This window comes from Poecile atricapillus, chromosome 18 (assembly GCF_030490865.1).
Source record: "Poecile atricapillus isolate bPoeAtr1 chromosome 18, bPoeAtr1.hap1, whole genome shotgun sequence".
NCBI lineage: Eukaryota > Metazoa > Chordata > Aves > Passeriformes > Paridae > Poecile > Poecile atricapillus.
In genome coordinates this window covers 4,986,354-5,004,374 of record NC_081266.1, presented here as the reverse complement: position 1 = coordinate 5,004,374, position 18,021 = coordinate 4,986,354, and the positions used below count along the sequence as shown (strand labels likewise).

Below are 18,021 nucleotides of genomic sequence, written 5' to 3'. Positions count from 1 at the left end.
AACGCCTTTATCTCTGCCTTTGCTTGCTGCTGGGCCCTTCCTTTCACATGTTTCTGTGCAGTGGTTTTACCGTAGCCAGCCAGAATCCTTCGGGAATCTCTTCCACAGCTAAGGGCGGTGTGCCAACCCCTTGGATGCGCCGCTGTGTAAAAGCTGCTCCTGCTGCCGAGAGGGGCAGGTGCGCGGTCCTGCCTCCGGGAAACAGCTACCTAGAAAAACAGAGCTCTGATCAACTTTTTAATCAGATTCCCCACACTGAAAAGGCATAGAAAATCCCCTTTAAAAGATGTGTTTCACTATGCGCCGTGTTTTTTATCAGCCCGTTTGATTTTTTTATTTTTTTTAATTACATAATCATAGTGGGGGGACAGATAAATGTGTCGGTTGTCTAAAAAGGCTGCGAGAGAAATCAATCCCGTCTCTCCTGCAGAGATCCCTTTTTGAAGAGCGTTTGAGGCAATTACCTTGTAACCAAGACACCCTGTTGTTTTTAAACAACAACCGGAGGAGAACGCCAATCTCTGCCTGCCGGGCACTGCTGGAGACGCTGTCATTACACCCCAAATCCATTAACAGCGTGATGTGCTTAAACCTGCGGGCACGGGGTGCCTGGGGAGAGGTGCCCGGAGCAGGAGGCGGCCGGGAGCGGAGAGCATCCATCCCCGGCCGGGCGGGATCCAGCCCCGGCTCCCGGGAGAGGAGAACCGGGACACTCCCGGGGCTGGGCTGACTCCCGGCGGCCGCGGGGAGAACAGCCGAGGCGGGCTCGGCCCCTTTCCCTCGGCGGCCACAGGAGGGAGGAGATGAAGGAAGCGCGTTTTGTCAGGGACGGGCAGCGATGTCGGTCCCACAGAGCCCGCTTTGCACCGCTGATCCCCGCAGGGTCACGGCGGGGGTCAGGCTGGGTCATCAGCTCCCTGCTCCGTCAAGGTCACTGCCGAGCACACGGGATTGCATCCAGGCCATTCTGGAATATCTCCATGAAGGAACACTGCAAACCTGCTCTGGCCAAGCCGTTTCAGTGCGAGCTCACCGCACACTAAACTTCTTCCCCCTGCCCAGGTGGAATTTACTGTGCGTCAGTTTCTGCCCCTTGCCTCTTGTCCTACTGCTCGGTACCACGGAGCAGAACCTGCCTTTATCTTCTTAGCTCCTCCCTTTAGGTATTTATTCACATTTCAGAGGTTCCCTCTCAGTCGTCTCTTCCCAAGGCTGAACAGACCCAGCTCCCTCAGAGCCTCTCCTCGTAAGGGACGCTCCAGCCCGCCGCCACCCCCGCCGCCCTCCTGCAGCAGGGCCTACACATCCCGGCGGCCCGCGGGATGCTCCGGGGCGGCCCTTCCGCTGCCGGGCGGCTCCAGCCCGGCTTTCCGGTGCCTGCCCGAGCGGCTCGGAGCCGAGCCGGGCCCCGGCGGGGGCGGTGGCGGCGCTGGAGCCGGAGGCTGAGGCAGAGCCGTGCGGGGCAGGGGAGAGCCCTCCCGCCGGGGCCATGAGGGGCGAGCCGCCCGCCTGGGCCCCGGGGCCGGCGCAGGCGGCCGCGCTGCTGGAGGAGGCGGCGGATCTGCTGGTGCTGCACCGAGACTTCGCCGCCGCCGTGGAGCGGTGTGAGGCGGGCTGCGACAGCCTGGGACCCGGCCCCAGCCCCGGCCCCGGCCCTGACCCCGGCCCCGGCCCCGAGAGGTGCGAGCGGCGGGCACGGGGAAGCTGCTCGGTGCCGCATCAGCGCCCGGCTGCCTTCGAACTTGAGGCCACGCCTGCGCTGCTTTGGGGTTTCATTTATCCCTGTCGGTATTAACGCGTTTCATTGTGTTTGAGGGAGGTGGGGTGTGCCCAGCAGCCTTCCCTTCGTTCTCTCAGAGATACAGTCACAGTGTGTATCCTAGGAGGTCGAATTGGGCTTTTTATGGGGGATAAGTAGAGGGGAAGCAGAGAGCTGTGGGGTACCTGGGCTGCACTGAAGCTCACTGGAAGGGATACAAGGGGAAATGTGGTTGTAAGAAGCACTTACTTAGGTGTCTGTTCCTTACCAGTTTTGCAGAAGTGAAATGCTCCCTTTGTGTTGTGGGGATTCAGGCGCTGGCCGAGATGAACCGGTGGAGAGAAGTTCTGTCTTGGGTGCTGCAGTATTACCATGTACCTGAACATCTGCCTCCAAAAGTTTTGGAGCTGTGGTGAGTTTCTGTCTGTTCTGTCAGATATACACACAGGGCTTACGTTAGGTTTAACTGCAGGCCAGGCTTGGCTATTACGTGATGTTTTCACTTTGTGTGGTGTAAGTGAGATCTGGGACAGGCCTGTTCTTGACCTGTGTGTGCTGGAGCATGCCTGCAAGATTGCTTCATGGCGATCAAGTCCAGAAGGGGTGATGCTGAGAGAGTAACATCGATAGCTGCACCTGTTGTCTGCCTCAGAATTCTCTGTGTGTGTTGATGTAGACCCTGATTTGTTCCTTCTTGGGAGCTGCCTGTGGGTTGTAGCTCTGACAAAGACTCAGGGTTTTCTCCTGCTTCTCCCTTGCATTTCAGCATCCTGTTGTACAGCAAAGTGCGAGAGCCGCAGGTGATGCTGGAGGTCGGCAGCAGCTGGCTGAGAGCCGGTGCCAACCAGAGCCTGCCCGAGTTCGGGGAGCTGCTGGAGCTGTACCTGGAGCAGGTGCTGCTGCCACTGGGGCGTTTCGAGGGCGCGGAGGAGCTGGTGCGGGGCTGTGTCACGTTGGACAGCGAGCGGCAGCTGGCGATCCTCGGCACCGTCCGCGAGAGCCGCCGCCGCTGGGCTCAGCGGGAAGAGACACACTCGGCTGCTGAGGAGCAGCAAGACCCAGCCACAGAAACTGTTCTGGGTGGGCTTTCCCTCTGTTGTTTGTGCTCTTCTTTTTATGGTTTCATTTCAAGCTGGTCCCTTGCTGGCGAAGGGTAGCAGCTATTAAGAATATTGCCGTGAGGAAGTCCTGTTGTGTATCACAGCAGGAATTAAAAGTCTTAGTGATACCTTTGCTAAGAATTGCAAGGCATATTTAGTCTGCCAGCATCAGGAGTTGACAATTAATGTCCAGGATCAAAAGCACTGTGGAGGTTTTGGTTGGTTTTTTTGAGGTAAAAAAGGAAAACTAAGACTACCTGACAATAAGTTTTGTTGGCTCTGTGTACAATTTACTTCATTTCCATTTACAGTTGAGTCCAAGTAGAACGATGCCTGTCTAGCATTTTAAAGTACTGCTCCTTCTCCAGAACTGTAAATCATTTGATGTTTTCTCCCAGGACAGAAGCTGGCACTACTGTGGTATAAGATCATATTGCAGTAAAGTAGATGCCTAAAAAAGAAGTATAATTAAGTGTATTACAAAATTTTGCTGTTTCTCTGTTGTATAAAAAACCAAACCCAACCCAGCTCTCATGCAGACTTCCAGTATCTTAGTTTTTTTATTGTCTATATCTGTGTGATTACTTTTTAAACTTCACCTTGCCCTAACAGCCTTTCTGTTCTTGTTTTCCAGGAGTGCTGTCCCAAAAGCTCCTGACCATGTTGACATTGCTGCGTAGAGCAATGAGGTCCATGTCAAATCACTTCTATTTACTTCCTTACAAGAAGATGCTCTTGGCTACTTTTTTGCTGTACCTGGTGGTGGTGAGATTAGACCCAGGTACATGATTAAGATTTCCAGTTTTTCAAATTTCATTGTGCTTATGGAAAAGAAATTATTTGCTTGTATTTAGTATGGTGAATGTCTCAGGGAGACACAAAATCTGGGTGACTAGGAGCTTAGTTTGTCTAATGTTTCCAGTTGCAGTCCATGTAGAAAGATGAAGCTCCACAAATGCCAGTTTTCTGAAAACTCTTTCCAGCAGACAAGGTACAGACTGTGAGAGGCAGGCAGAGCTGTCCTAAACTCAGCCTTTTCCTCACTGGAGGAAGGAAGAGAGCTGGGTTTTTATTAACTCTAGTTGGGGGTTGTTCTTTCTTAATATGTTTAGTTTATGTTAGTTTTACCTAGTTAGTTGTACCAAGCTGGTTTTACCTTTTTGTTCTGTTTTGCAGCTTCTCCCACATCACTGCCATTCATTTACAAACTGGTCCAGCTCTTCAGACAGGCTTGGTCAGCCATGCTTTCTCCAATCCATAGGCCTCCAATTCGAGACTAAGTGTCTTCCTCCACTAAAGGTGTCACCTTTGTCTTGGGGATGTTACCAGGCTCTTCAGGGACTGGTGAAATCTGAGATGACCACCTGTGGACTCCTGGAATTTCTCCAGACAGGGAATGGTGGTGTATGAATTTTGAAGCCACAGCAAGTTTTCCTGACATTTTGCTTGGTCCCGTCCAACACTAGGGTAAAGCCACTCCTTCCCTATCTGCAACTGAATAAGAATCTTCCTTTTCAATCCTCTTTTTCAAGCTTTTCCAACACTTTGCTTTGGATGTGTCTCTTGAGTGAGGGTTGTGTAGCCAGTTATGAACTGTGGAAGAAGTTCTCATCCTTGCAAATGCTGAGCAGTTCTCTGAACAAGTGCAATAGTGTTCCTGGAGGCGTGACTGTAGAAGGCAGCAGAGTACCAGTGATTAGGAGAATATTCTGTTTTGCCTGAAGACATCTGAAAAGCCCAGTTCCTGCAGCATGGGGTTTAGGACAAGCACATGGAAGAAAAACACTGGAGATAGTAAAGCCTATTACATTTTGAAAGCCATGGTTTCTCTTGTGACTGATGCCTCTTTGGACAGGCACACTGGATTTTAGTCATATTTAAGCCAGAAAGATGGGGTGGTGGGCCACAAAGACTGTTGTGCTGTACCTACTCTTCTTAAATGCAAATTACAGCACTTAGTGCTTGCCTGATGCATAGTCATTCCTAGAAGCACTTGGTGGTGGTGGTAAGGCAATAGAGTTGTTTTTTTCAATTATATTCTATGTTATTGTCTGGTTGAACAACTCAAGTTGTTGCTTTGTTTTACTCTTTCCCTACCTCTTACTTTGTTCACATAGATGTCAAAAAGTCTCTCTGTGTATCTAGACTTGCTCCCCAAGTCCCCAGTACCCAAAGCCCTAGGTTAGATAGGAGTAGTTCAGCAATGCTCTGTCATTCAGAACAAAAGTTTATTTTTTATAGAAAAAGATGCTTCTCTGACATCACAAGGTCTTCCCCAGATCAGTGGCAAGAAAATTGTACATCTGCAGGTCTGTCACCAGACCAACTGCATTTCTAACCGCCTGGGGCAGAAACTGGAGGTTTGGGGTAGAACATTAATTTCTCCTCCATCCATTCACCCATTTCTCATCAATTGGCAAGAGGTCAGTTCCAAGGAGAGATCCCAGTGTGGTGTCTGGCAGCAGTAGTGCCCTTTGTCTCTAGCAATAACCATTCTCCAAGCTGGTAGCTGTTCCTGTTTTTTCTTCACACAGATGGGCGTGTTGGTACCCTCAGACTCTGTGGGATCTGTTGCTTTGCTCCCTACTGGGGCACTTTGCAAACAGTCTCATCTAAACTACTAAAATAGTTGTCTGTTTCATCTAAAATTATCCCAAAAAGGGTTATTGTCAGACAAACTCAGGCAGGTTATTCATGAGTGCAGTAACAACCTTGCCTAGTTGTCTCCAGAGGTTTTAAAACCCAGACCAATCCCATATCCCTCCCCAAAGATTTTGTCTCTGCCAGGACTCTACACCAGGTTAAGTAGCACATAGCTTTTCCATATAAAAAAGTAATTTCTTACATACTCTGCACACACAGGGAGGAACAGCCTTTGGTATTGCTAAATGGTTCCTGCAACCAACACTTGATGTGAAATCAGGTAAAGTGAAACACAAAAGCTCTGTCTGGAGCTGAGCTCTTCCAAGAAATGACCAGGATGAGTCTTCTGCCCCCCCTGCTTTGCAAGGCCACAGGTTAAGTCCTTTTTTAAGCCAGTTAATGAAATGGCAAACTTCACTGTGAAGTCAGGCCAATTTCTTACCAAAGTAACTGTTAGGTAATGAACACTTTTTGCTCTAGTCTTCTGGCATCATTTTTAGTTGGATGGCAGAGATGCTGTTTTGGAGGTTGGTTTGGACCAGTGGTTTCAGCAGGCTATTCACAGTTTTTAGAATGCTGTTAAGTGTCATTTACCAGGATTTTTAACATTCAACTTTATTTTAAGTGTAGGTTGGAAATGTTGACTTTATTGGGGTACTACTGATTTAGAATTTATATTGTTTTTAAATCATCATGAGAGAGCAAGAAGGCAGAAATAAGCTATCAGGTTTTTTTTTTTTTTTGCAATTAATACTAAAACTGCAGTATCTAATTTTTATAATAAAATGACTACTGATTGACCTCTTTGTAGAGTTGCTTGTTTGTGCTGTGATTGAGGGTATGAAAAAAAATTGTGTTCATTCTATTGATACACTACAAAGTATATCACAGTTTTCCAGAATTGTTTCACATTGTTTCATAGTTTCAGCAGAGATTGAATTAAGTCAAGAATGTCTTTGGTGTGAATCTGATGAGATCTAATCCACTGATGATGTTGGTAGGGCGTAAATCTGCATTTTGGGATGTCCAAGACCAATACTACCAAGAATAAAATACCTGGTATTTATCATTATTAGATGAATCTATCTTCATATTAGAACTAACTATAGTTCTGACCTTGTTGTATTAGGAGAGAAACTCTACAAATAAAAATCCATAGCACAGTTCTCTGTTTCAGGGATAATGCCTGAAAACCAGTATTTTATCAGTGTAGCAATGTTATACAGGTACTTAATTATTAGACTAGAGAAGTTCAGAAATCCTGAAAGGAAATGCTGCTGGTTTGCCCAGCAGGTGGCAACAGAATAACAGAAACCAGTTCTACAGGGAATGCAAAGTGTTTAAATCTTCATTCACTGTCTGAGGAAGGTATTATGCATGGGAAATGCAAATACTTACATGTCCCAAATTAAAAGGAAAAGAGGATTTTGTGTGATCACCTGAGAACTTACTAAGAGTGTACTGTTCTGTAAAATGGCATAATAGTATTCTAAAATAATCCATGTTTCTGACACTGTTGGTGAATCATTTAGGCAACCAACCTGTCAGGAGGGAGGGATGTACATCCAGCAGAGGAAGAAAAGGAGCTGACTGTCCTTCATTTGCCTCTTGGTGTATTTCAATCTCCAGCATATTTGCCCAGCATATTGAGCTGGGGGAAGAAGGAGAAAGGGGAAGACATTCAGAGGGATGGTGTTTGTCTTCCTGAGCCAGTGATGGAGCCCTGCTGTCCTGGTTGTAGCTGAACACCTGCCTGCCCATGGGAAGTGGTGAATCCACTCCTTGGTTTGCTTTGCTTGTGGGCACAACTTTTGCTTTGTGTGTTAAACTATACCTCAACCCACAGGTTCTTATTCTTCTGGTTCAGTGCTCAGTTGCCAGCTGGGGTTAAACCAGTACAATGCTACTTCTGAGTTCTGGGTTATTCCAAAACGCCATTTTCAGAGGTATGAAAATGTGAGAGTATTCCTTAGTCTCAAAGCAATGACCTGATGGTTTTCTGAAGAACTCTGAGATTCAGCTTAAGCAAAGCAGCAGATGGAAATTATCATGGAAATTCTTTGTTAAAAAACAGCTATGACTCCAGAAATAATGGATCTGTAGCTTTTCCCAGCCAAAAGCAAAGAGTAATGGTTTGCAGGTTTATGTAAAGAGCAGCAAAATGAAGACTATACCAAAGTGAGTTTATAAAAACCAGTATGAACTATTTCTCACTCTTAAAATGCAGGTGTTAAAGAGGATACTTCTATGCTGGTCACCAACAGTGACAGAACAATCTGTTAATATCATCATGCCAGAGTAGACTAACCTACATTTTAGGAATTGTCTATTTAATGTCTGCTGATTAAACATCATACATCTATAAAGTCTGGGGATACATAACACAGATTCAATAATCAAGTGTGCCTTCCTCTTTGTTACCCAGGAGTTGCATCAAAATGAGGATTTCTCTACTGAGAGAAGCTGCTGTTTCCAGTGGGGAATTAGTGCAGAAAGACCAAAAGGGTGGAGGCGACTGCACCAATTTGATGTCAGAATTTTGGGGTGATGCCTCCAGACCTGTCCTGCAATAAACACTGCAATAAGAATCAAATCTTTTCCTGTTGTTTGGGAAGAGCAGTGAGAGTCTGTACTGAAAGCTGTCCCATCCTGCTGACAGCCTGGATGACTGCACATGGAAAGAGAAGTAATAGGAGTAAATTGAAATGTTAACAGAGAAGCCAGGAGATCATTTAAAAGCACTAATAGAGCACACTTAAGAATGATAATTATGTTTACTTTCCAGATCTCTGTTTTTGTTCTATCCTTCTCCTTTCCATTCATTTGCTCTCTTACACCTTCTGTGCTGGAACTGAGGTGTGATGTGTTGGCAGAACAGGGAACTGTCATGTTGCAGGTGACGTAAAACCCCGAGGTTTGAGAAAGCACAGCGTACAACGTGCCACATGGCCACACTCCAAATTAATGAGCATGCCAAGGCTGTCTGCACTGAGCTGGAAGCCTGGGGTGTGTCAGGCCAGCCTGTGAGGGAGGATTTGCACAGGAGGGGTGTTGGAGGCAGCAGGGTGACCTCTTCCCCCAGCGCTGCGACGCTGAAGCGCGGCAGCAGGTGCCGAGTGCCGGGCCAGGGGTTCCTCCTGCCCTGCAGCCCAGAGCCAGGCTCCGGCACAGAGCTGCCACCAGCCATCCCAAGGGGATCCCAAAGGGAGGGAAACACCTCTGGAGGCACCATGGTAAGGGGATGGGGAGCACTGAGCACACGGGGGCTGGGAGGGCCGTGGGCGAGGGAAGGCAGTGGGCTCTGCTGTTGTCCTGACCTCACGCACCACTCACCAGGTGAGGAGATGGGAAAGGAGCACAGAAAATCTCACTGAGGCATTACAGCATTACATTTTCTTCAGAGAGTCCCTAATTAGTGGAATTACAAGATCAATTAGATGTGGAGTCTCAGCTGTTTGGTACTTTCTTCTTGTGACCACATTTTCTCAACACTAGTTTGTTTTCGTATGAATAATTAGGACTTACCTACATGAGATCCTTTAGCCAAAGACAGAGTTTAGCTCCTTGTCCTGGTGTGTATGTCCTAGTTTTCTACTTTTATAAGCTTGTGAATCATGGCTACATGGATAATATATAAATGTATGTGTCAAAAGTTTCTTTATTTTTCTACTGCATTTGTTTGAGAAAAGTAACATTTTCATCTACTCAAAATAAAGCAACCATGAAAAATAAAAAATAAATAAAATTGGTTTTGTATATAGTTTAGTGAAAAAATATCAACAAAAAAATTACATTTTTTCAGTTTCTGGAATCTCTTAAAAATTAATTCTATTTCCTTTAAATTGCTCTCCTTCTTGTGTTTCACAAAAATGAAGCCTTCTCCTGAAAATGAAAAAAAAACCTCCATAATGAATGAAAAGCAGTATTGCTACAAGATGTTACCAGTGACAGATCCTTTTTTTTAGGTATGTTTTTTCAGAAATAAACAAAAAAAAAGTCAGTAATCTTTGTGTCTGTTTAAAATTAATTTAGCCCCAATGGCTGTTCTATCCATAGCTATACAGGGTATGCATGTGTGTTTCTGGAGTCCATGAATCCTTTTATATACGTATGCATCTAAGTAAATTAATTAATTTAAGAAACAATGCCCTTTGTTTTTAAGTGTTGGGGGTTTGTTATAAATTTGTAGAAATCCCTCAAAACCTCTTAGAATGTGAAAAAAACCATTTCACCTTGTACCCCAGTGTATCTCTAGCACTGAGTCTAATTTTGGTGCAGAGGAAGAGCTGTGTTACTTTCTGCCAGCTCATCTTGCAGGCAAAATACTTCCACAGGCTTCCCCAGACCTAGGGAAGTGAGAGTGCTTGTGGAACAGCTGGAAGACTAAAGTCTGCCTTTTGCAGTAAATACTGCAATATTTAATATTAAATATTATTATTGAATATTATTATTAAATATTATTACTCCTGGAGCCAGGTATTAGCTTGTTTTTTTAAAGCTGTCCCAGGTTTAGTTTTGCAAAGGATCTGGTCTGTTCTACTGTTTCTTTGTTGGATCTGTCCTGGTGCATTAGTGGTGGGATGTGAAACATGAGTTTGGAATAGGCTCCAAATTAAAATATCACATAAAGATCAGCTTACTCTGACTGTGACGCTGAAGAAGTCCCACTCTCTTCCCAACTAAAAGTCTAGCATCTATTTTAATGCTGTTTACTATGCAAAATCAGAAACCTCTTTTTCACTCTCTTCTCTCTTTGGTAGAATATTTCCAAATTACTGCTGAGGTAGGAGAAGATGAAATGGCTCAAAAATCAGGGTTGAGATATGGTTTCAAACTTACAGCTGAAAACTCAGTCTGAAAAATCTTCAACTACAGTCCTGTATGAAGCTTTACAATATTAACTTCCTAAGGCAGCATGAACTTGTTCTATCTGTGAAAAAGCAGACCTGAAGAAGTGAGCAAAGCATCTCTTTAGGTTTAAAATATTGCTTGACTTGTAATTGTAGTTTTGTTTTAAAAGATTTTTTTAAAAGCCAGCTGGCCTCACTGCTGTGTTTGAAAAGAAAAGAAAAGAAACACTTATTTTTCTTACAGATTCTCACTGGGATTTGAAAGAAAAGGCAGGAGCCTGCCCTGTGGAAAGTCAGCATTAATTGAATTCTCTAAGCCCAAATATGCCTTCAGTGTCTCCTGGGTAATCCTCCAGATTGCAACACACTCACTCATAAAGCCCCTTGTCACTCAAATAACTCTGAGACTTTTGCACAGCTCAGTTGGGAAAAAACAGGGTTGTGCAAGTACTCTTGAGAACATGTGCATTTGCAGGGACAGCAGCTTAGAAATGAGTACTGAAAAGAAATAATTTATTTCATTGAATGAAAGATTTAAATTGAGCTTTCATGCTCATTTGAGCTTCTGGGGACGACTAGCTGGGGCAGTGGTGACTTTTGAAATTCTAGTTGCTTCTGAAAAAATGTCTTCAGTTATCATTCTTAAATAAGAATATATGTTAATTTGTGAAGAAAACTGCTCCAGAGATGTTGCTGATCACACATTGCAACTGAAAATTTAGTTTTTGGGGAAGATACATTTCATTCCCAGGTCACAGAATGATTTTGCTAGGTAAGCAGTTACAGAATTTGATTAAAAAAAAATAAATTAAAATTAGCTGGTCAAATCTGATAGTGCCATTGATTATCTCTAAATGCAATATTACAACAAGAATGAGTGAGGACTGTCCTCTGCCCTTAAATCCAGGCTGGCTTCATATCTGGGCATTTCAATTCTCCTTCCCTCTCCAAAGCCTGGCAGTGGTCACTGAGCTGCTCACAATTTTGACGAGTTGTTTTCTGCATGGTGCCCAAGCATTGTCTGGAAAAATATTAACTGGCCTAAGCCAAAACTGTGCCAGTTTTTTTGAACTGTCAATCAGCACTGGAGATCACAGGCCAGTGTTCTGTACTATGACCTGACTCTTTTTTGCTCCCTAGCATAGACAAGGCCCTGAGTATCACAAAATCAGAGCTCAGGCAGCTTGAATTGCTCCAAAGCAGAAACCAAATATGAAAAAATCCACATGCCTAAAACCACTCTTTCCTCAAAAAAATGCCTTTCAGTGCAGACAGTGTTGCAATTTTTGGGACTAACCCACAAGTATTTGCTTCATAATTCTGTTTGTGAACTTATGAAACCCAGCACCATGGCCTTCAAGCTCCTGTACTTTTAAGCATACAGGATTTTGGAGCAATGGACTCCTGCCTGCTTTAGTCTGGGGTTACACAGTTTTCTCTTCCTGGCTTCCACAGAAGCAATGCTGGAAATCATGGAAATACACTACATTGAAATGGCACTGCCTGACAAGAAATGGAGCCATGGTGTAAAATCAATGGCTGCTCAGGAGCTGGAAGGAATGTTTGTTTTGACCAAGAAAATCTGAAATCATTTCCTTAGGTGAAAGCAGCTCTTCCAAGTTTCCACACCAGCCTGCTATCACAGGGTAGAAGGATCAAAAGACATCACCTGCCTTGGGTTATGTAAGGGTGAAGGATGCCACGGCTGTGTCAGGTTCCAGCCAGGAGTAAAAATAAACTAAACTGGGATGGGCTCCTCAGCAGCACCAATCCAGGAAGGAAGGTGGGGTTTGTGTGATTGAAATTAAGTTTTCCTGACTTAATTTTCCTGGCTGTTTTAATATACTTCTATAGTACAGCAGACAGTCTCAATTTTTTAAAGAACTGTCCCAGTATCTGGAATGTGCAGTCTCATTGTGGTCGTGGGGCTGAACAACCAGATGAACAGCTGACAGTAAAAATTCACTGATTTTTCTGAAAAGCAACACAGTGGGAAAATGTAACCACCAGGAATCAGGAGAGCTAAGGTACACTTTTTTCTGACCCTGCCTCTTCTCTCTCCCCTCAGCGTGAGTGCATCTCTGTTCACGTTGGCCAGGCTGGAGTGCAGATAGGAAATGCGTGCTGGGAACTCTTCTGCCTGGAGCACGGCATTCAGCCCGACGGCACCTTCAAGGACCTGCAAAACAAACTCAGCTCTGATGACTCTTTCACCACGTTTTTCAATGAAACAGCCACTGGGAAGCATGTGCCACGGGCTGTGATGGTGGACTTGGAACCAACTGTGGTAGGTCAGTAGAGAAATAAACCTGCAGAATGGATATGAGATTGCTTTCCCTTGTATCACCATGGTGTGCAACCAGTCTTCACTGGCACAAAGCAACCCTTTGTACCTCAAACTGACACTAGATAGCATAAAATTAATTTTCTTGTGACACAGGATGCCAGATTTTGTCACAAGTGTTACAAACACAGGAACAGGAGGATCCCCAGCAGTTTAACAGCCGGTACACGGGGTGTGTACAATCTTCTCTTTGCATCAATATTCAACTTTTGGATTTGTTTATCAGGACATTTTTGCCATTCAAATTCCACTTTTCTTCAGTTTGGATTCAAAGTGGGAGCCTGATCGCTTCCCTCCAATTTTAGAGGGATGTCAGAAAATTGGAACACCTGAATTTCTTCACACCTTTTTTTTATTTTTAGTGGGGACCCGTGGGTGCAGGCTGTACTTGTCACCAACAAGCTCATGAGAAGACAAGTGGCTGGATTGAGGATGCACCATAAATCAGTCAAAAGCAACAACAAAAAAATGCTCTGGAGACATTTCCCTTCTCCATCAGCATCTGTCTTTTGGCATCACATGAACTCCTGTGGCTCAGAGCGTGCGCTGATGCCAACAACAAGCAGAATTTGTTGGCACTGGAGCATATTCTTACAATTTCCTCTTTCTTCTTCAGATGAAGTACGGGCTGGCACCTTCCGGGAGCTTTTTCACCCAGAGCAGCTGATCACTGGAAAGGAAGATGCAGCCAATAATTACGCCCGTGGCCACTACACCATTGGCAAGGAAAGCATCGATACGGTGCTGGATCGCGTCCGTAAACTGGTAAATCCCAGCGGTTTTGAAGCAGCAGTTTGGACTCTGCAGAAGAAAGAAGGGCAGAACTAACAGCTTGCTAATTTTAGATGATACCAGTGGGTCAGAAAAGAGATTGCAAGTCATACAGATGGTATCCTGGATGTGGTGCAGAAGAGAGAACAGTAGTTCACTTCCCAGCTGCATGCCTCCAGCCATCTTTATAAAGTGGCTCTGAATATGTAATTTTTAATTATTAGCACAGCCCTACAGCACCAGTGCTGATACTGAAGGGTGGATTATGCAGTTGTAGATTGCTGGTTTCAGCTAGAACAACAGAGCAGTGTGAAGTTCAGAGAGAGAGGCTATCACACTGTATTAGGAACGGCGAGGAGTACGACATGACTCGCTCAGCTGCATTGTCCGAGAGAGCAAAGTTTATTATTCTTAATCTTCTTTTATACACATGTTTGAGAAGGTCTGAGAGGTAAAACTCTCATTGGTCATTAAAGCAACACATCACCAGCATTGGTTAAGCGGAACACCACCCCTTGACTAAACAACACCTGCAGATTGCTGTCCTTTATCAAGGATTGTTTGGATGCTTTCTCAGGCCACACTGAGAAGCCTGTGTGGCTTAGTTTCACACAGGCTCTGTTCTCCCTGCCTGCTTTCAGCATCCATAACAGGCCTGGACAGATCCCTATGTCATAAGCTCAGACAGTGAGGAAAGCAAAAGCTGGAATTATCACCGGCCTTTTCCCAGGAAACCTTGATGTGAAATCTATGCTGTATTCTGCCTATGACTGCTCATTCCTTCAGCTCAGGATAAGCTCACGTAGCAAAGTCTTTTCCACCTTTTCCACCTGCTGCTGTTTCACTTTCTCATTTGCTTTCCAGGCTGATGCCTGTTCTGGGCTGCAAGGATTCCTGATCTTCCACAGCTTTGGTGGCGGCACCGGCTCTGGATTTACCTCCTTGCTGATGGAACGCCTCTCTGTGGATTATGGAAAAAAGTCCAAACTGGAGTTTGCCATCTACCCAGCCCCTCAGGTCTCCACCGCTGTGGTGGAACCCTACAACTCCATCCTGACCACGCACACCACCCTGGAGCACTCGGACTGTGCCTTCATGGTGGACAACGAGGCCATCTACGACATCTGCCGCCGCAACCTGGACATCGAGCGCCCCACCTACACCAACCTGAACCGCCTGATCAGCCAGATCGTGTCCTCCATCACCGCCTCGCTGCGCTTCGATGGAGCCCTGAATGTCGACCTGACCGAGTTCCAGACCAACCTGGTGCCCTACCCGCGCATCCACTTCCCTCTGGTGACCTACGCCCCCATCATCTCCTCCGACAGAGCGCACCACGAGCAGCTCTCGGTGGCCGAGATCACCAACGCCTGCTTCGAGCCCAACAACCAGATGGTGAAGTGTGACCCGAGGCACGGCAAGTACATGGCGTGCTGCGTGCTCTACCGCGGCGACGTGGTGCCCAAGGACGTCAACGTCGCCATTGCTGCCATCAAGACCAAGAGATCCATCCAGTTTGTCGACTGGTGTCCAACAGGCTTCAAGGTGAGTAGGGCCGCCGTGAGCTTCTCTTTGGTGTTTAAAATGCAGGTTCAGCCTAGTAGAAAACTTGTATTTGAGTCTTTCTGTTTCTTCTGTTTCCAGCTGAACATGGAGGAATAGAGATATTTCCCAGTGAACGTAAGAAGGATGAGTTTTGGTTCAGTCTAGTAGAAAACTTGTATTTAAGGGTTTCTATCTTGTCTATTTCTCCCATTTCACCCCAAAATGGGGGAATATAGATATTTCCCAATGATCAAAAGAAGGATGCATTTTTATAGAATGTGCCTTTTCTCCTTCGGACATCCATTGACACAGGCTCTTAGATATTGAAATAAGTGGAAATTCAAAGTGTGTACGGGTTAAAATTGAAAGAAGTTTTGAAAGACCCAACCTTTGGAACAAATCAATGAGCGTTGCTTCTGAGGCACAATCTAAAATTGAGGAAATACCAAAACTGATAAAATTAATAAAGGAGATGCTGATATTAGGGAATCTCTTAGTTAACTTAGAATTTTATACAGCTTCTCCACACTGGCTACACAGAAGTGTTGGGAAACATATTTTCAACGATACAGACATTAACAGTGGAAAAACATTTGTCATACAAACAGCTCCTGCAGCAATGTCAACTTTCCACTGGGAACCAACATTTTGTGTTACTTTCTACAGAGTGTCATGGCAAAACTCTGTGTTCAGTATTGAGTAGCTCTTAAAAAAGCCACAAACTCATCAGTGTACATGAAACAGTAGAATAGTACAGGTATTAAAGTGGGTGTGCATCATGGTATTTGACATTTGGAATGGCACCACTCTTCCCCAGCACCTGTAACTTCACTCGCATTTCTTCAGCTCTCTGACTGCCTCCTGCTGTTCTACAGCCTTCTCTCACATTCCCCTTTCCAGGTTGGGATCAACTACCAGCCTCCTACGGTGGTTCCTGGTGGGGACCTGGCCCAAGTGCAGCGGGCAGTCTGCATGCTGAGCAACACCACGGCCATCGCCGAGGCTTGGGCAAGGCTGGACCACAAGTTTGACCTGATGTACGCCAAGAGAGCTTTTGTGCACTGGTACGTGGGCGAGGGCATGGAGGAGGGAGAGTTTGCAGAGGCCCGAGAGGACCTGGCTGCCCTGGAAAAGGACTATGAAGAAGTGGGAACTGACTCTTTTGAAGAAGAGAATGATGTGGAGGAATTTTAAAATACATGTTGTTCCTGGTGAGCACGGAATTGTCTCTGTATCACTGTGCTGCATGTGTCAACAATTAGGTTTTCAGCACGTTGCAAACATAAATTTAGGAGAATTCATATAGTGACATTTTTTGTTCCATAAATGACAGGCAAATTATTCTGTAAGATATCATCAGCTGTATTAATGCCACTCCCAGTAATGTAAAAAGACTTGTTCTCCCTTGCACACTTAATCTGAGCCTGTTTAAACTTTAATGTACATGGTAAACTCATTACATTCCATGTAGGTCATCCCAAAAAGCTGCAGAACCCTGCACAAGAGCAACAGAGCCAACAGGAACACCACAGACACCTCCTAAACTGGGATTCTCTGGAATCCCCTCTCTGGGATATTTGAAAAGTCCTGCCAATGAGGTGAAGTCCCAGGGGAGTGGAAAAAAGGAAACATTGTCCCCATTGTTAAAAAGGGTGGAAAGGAGGGCCCTGGTGACTGCCAACCTGCTGGCCTCACCTCTGTGCCTGGGAAATTGGTGGAAGAAGTCCTCCCAGAAGCTGTGCTAAGGCATATGGAGGGCAGATTTAATTGGATAAATTAAAGATAAATTAATTTTATCACAGATAAATTAATTGGGCACTTATGCATGAAGTACCTAGGTGCTCATGCATAAATTATTTGGGAATTTATTAACACCTTTGTGCAACAAATGAGATGTTGTCTTGCTTTTTGATTAAGTTCTCCTACATGCATTTGTGATCCTCCTTGCTCATTTCAGACTCTAGATTTTTTTTATGATGCTAATACAGAATTGCCTTCAAGAAGGACCTGCCTATAAAAAATAAGACAATTCTTAGAAATACTCAAGTTGCCTTTTTTCAGGACCGTGAACTTTCAGACCTGAAAAAGCTCATTTCTGGGACTGATTCTGCCAGATTTTCTCACAAAAATTAAGGAAACACCTCACCTTTGTTGCACAGTTGTGTTCATAAATTCCCGATTAATTAATGCATGATTGCTAATTACCTCACATTTCCCACTCTTTCCCCCTTATATTTCTTACTCTTTTCCCACCTCGTGTTTCCTGCCCTTTTTTCTCTCCTTTTTCTCCTCACTCTTTCTGCCATTTTTTCTCTCTATTTTTCTGCCCTTTCCCCCCTCTGTTTAAATAATTCAAATGTTGGAAAAATGGGTTTTCTCCCCTCAATTAAACCTTAAATAATGGAAAAGACAAGTTTTCCTCTAACTGATACCCTTAAAATCACAGGTGAAGGGGGATCCCCTCCAACTTAAACACAGACAATAGTGGAAAATGACGTTTCCCCTCATCTGAAACCACTTTTCCCTCAAACTCCTTTTTTCTGGGGTCACTGGGGCACACTAGGGAGGGACTGGGGGCACTGGGCAGGGGACTAGAGGCCCTGGGATGGGACTGGGAAGATGAAATAGAAAAGAGAAAGAAAAAGGATCTCCCCACACCCCCAGACACTGCCCCACCTGCTCAGGGGTGCCACCCTCCCTCCTCATCCTCATCGTCATCCTCACTGACCACACCTGGGGCTGTCCCAATCCTCCTCATCCTCACTGACCACACCTGGAGCTGTCCTGCCCCTCCTCATCCTCACTGACCCCACCTGGAGCTGTCCTGTCCCTCCTCATCCTCACTGACCACACCTGGAGCTGTCCTGCCCCTCCTCATCCTCACTGACCCCACCTGGGGCTGTCCCAATCCTCCTGATCCTCACTGACCACACCTGGGGCTGTCCCAATCCTCCTGATCCTCACTGACCACACCTGGGGCTGCTTCACCCCCTCCTCATCCTCACTGAC

General features: G+C 45.4%; 2 protein-coding genes across 2 annotated transcripts; both read left to right on the top strand.

The window, feature by feature from the left end:
• The first annotated feature begins 1,356 nt into the window (after positions 1-1,356).
• Positions 1,357-6,665, top strand: PEX26 (peroxisomal biogenesis factor 26). Its single transcript, XM_058852866.1, has 5 exons — positions 1,357-1,680; positions 2,031-2,171; positions 2,526-2,839; positions 3,494-3,640; positions 4,036-6,665. Exons 1-5 carry the CDS (start codon positions 1,490-1,492, stop codon positions 4,137-4,139), a joined length of 897 nt encoding a protein of 298 aa, XP_058708849.1. The 5' UTR covers positions 1,357-1,489; the 3' UTR covers positions 4,140-6,665.
• A 1,854-nt stretch (positions 6,666-8,519) lies between these two features.
• Positions 8,520-16,429, top strand: TUBA8 (tubulin alpha 8). Its single transcript, XM_058852853.1, has 5 exons — positions 8,520-8,735; positions 12,421-12,643; positions 13,313-13,461; positions 14,332-15,012; positions 15,913-16,429. The coding sequence occupies exons 1-5, from the start codon at positions 8,733-8,735 to the stop codon at positions 16,204-16,206; spliced, it is 1,350 nt and encodes a 449-aa protein (XP_058708836.1). The 5' UTR covers positions 8,520-8,732; the 3' UTR covers positions 16,207-16,429.
• The last annotated feature ends 1,592 nt before the right edge of the window (positions 16,430-18,021 follow it).

Coding starts and splice junctions, on each gene's coding strand:
- PEX26 (XM_058852866.1), top strand. CDS start 1,490: ATGAGGGGCGAGCCGCCCGCCTGGGCCCCGGGGCCGGCGCAGGCGGCC. Junction 1,681..2,030: donor CCCGGCCCCGGCCCCGAGAG/GTGCGAGCGGCG, acceptor GTTCCTTACCAG/TTTTGCAGAAGTGAAATGCT. Junction 3,641..4,035: donor GGTGGTGAGATTAGACCCAG/GTACATGATTAA, acceptor TCTGTTTTGCAG/CTTCTCCCACATCACTGCCA.
- TUBA8 (XM_058852853.1), top strand. Junction 12,644..13,312: donor CTTGGAACCAACTGTGGTAG/GTCAGTAGAGAA, acceptor TTTCTTCTTCAG/ATGAAGTACGGGCTGGCACC. Junction 15,013..15,912: donor GGTGTCCAACAGGCTTCAAG/GTGAGTAGGGCC, acceptor TCCCCTTTCCAG/GTTGGGATCAACTACCAGCC.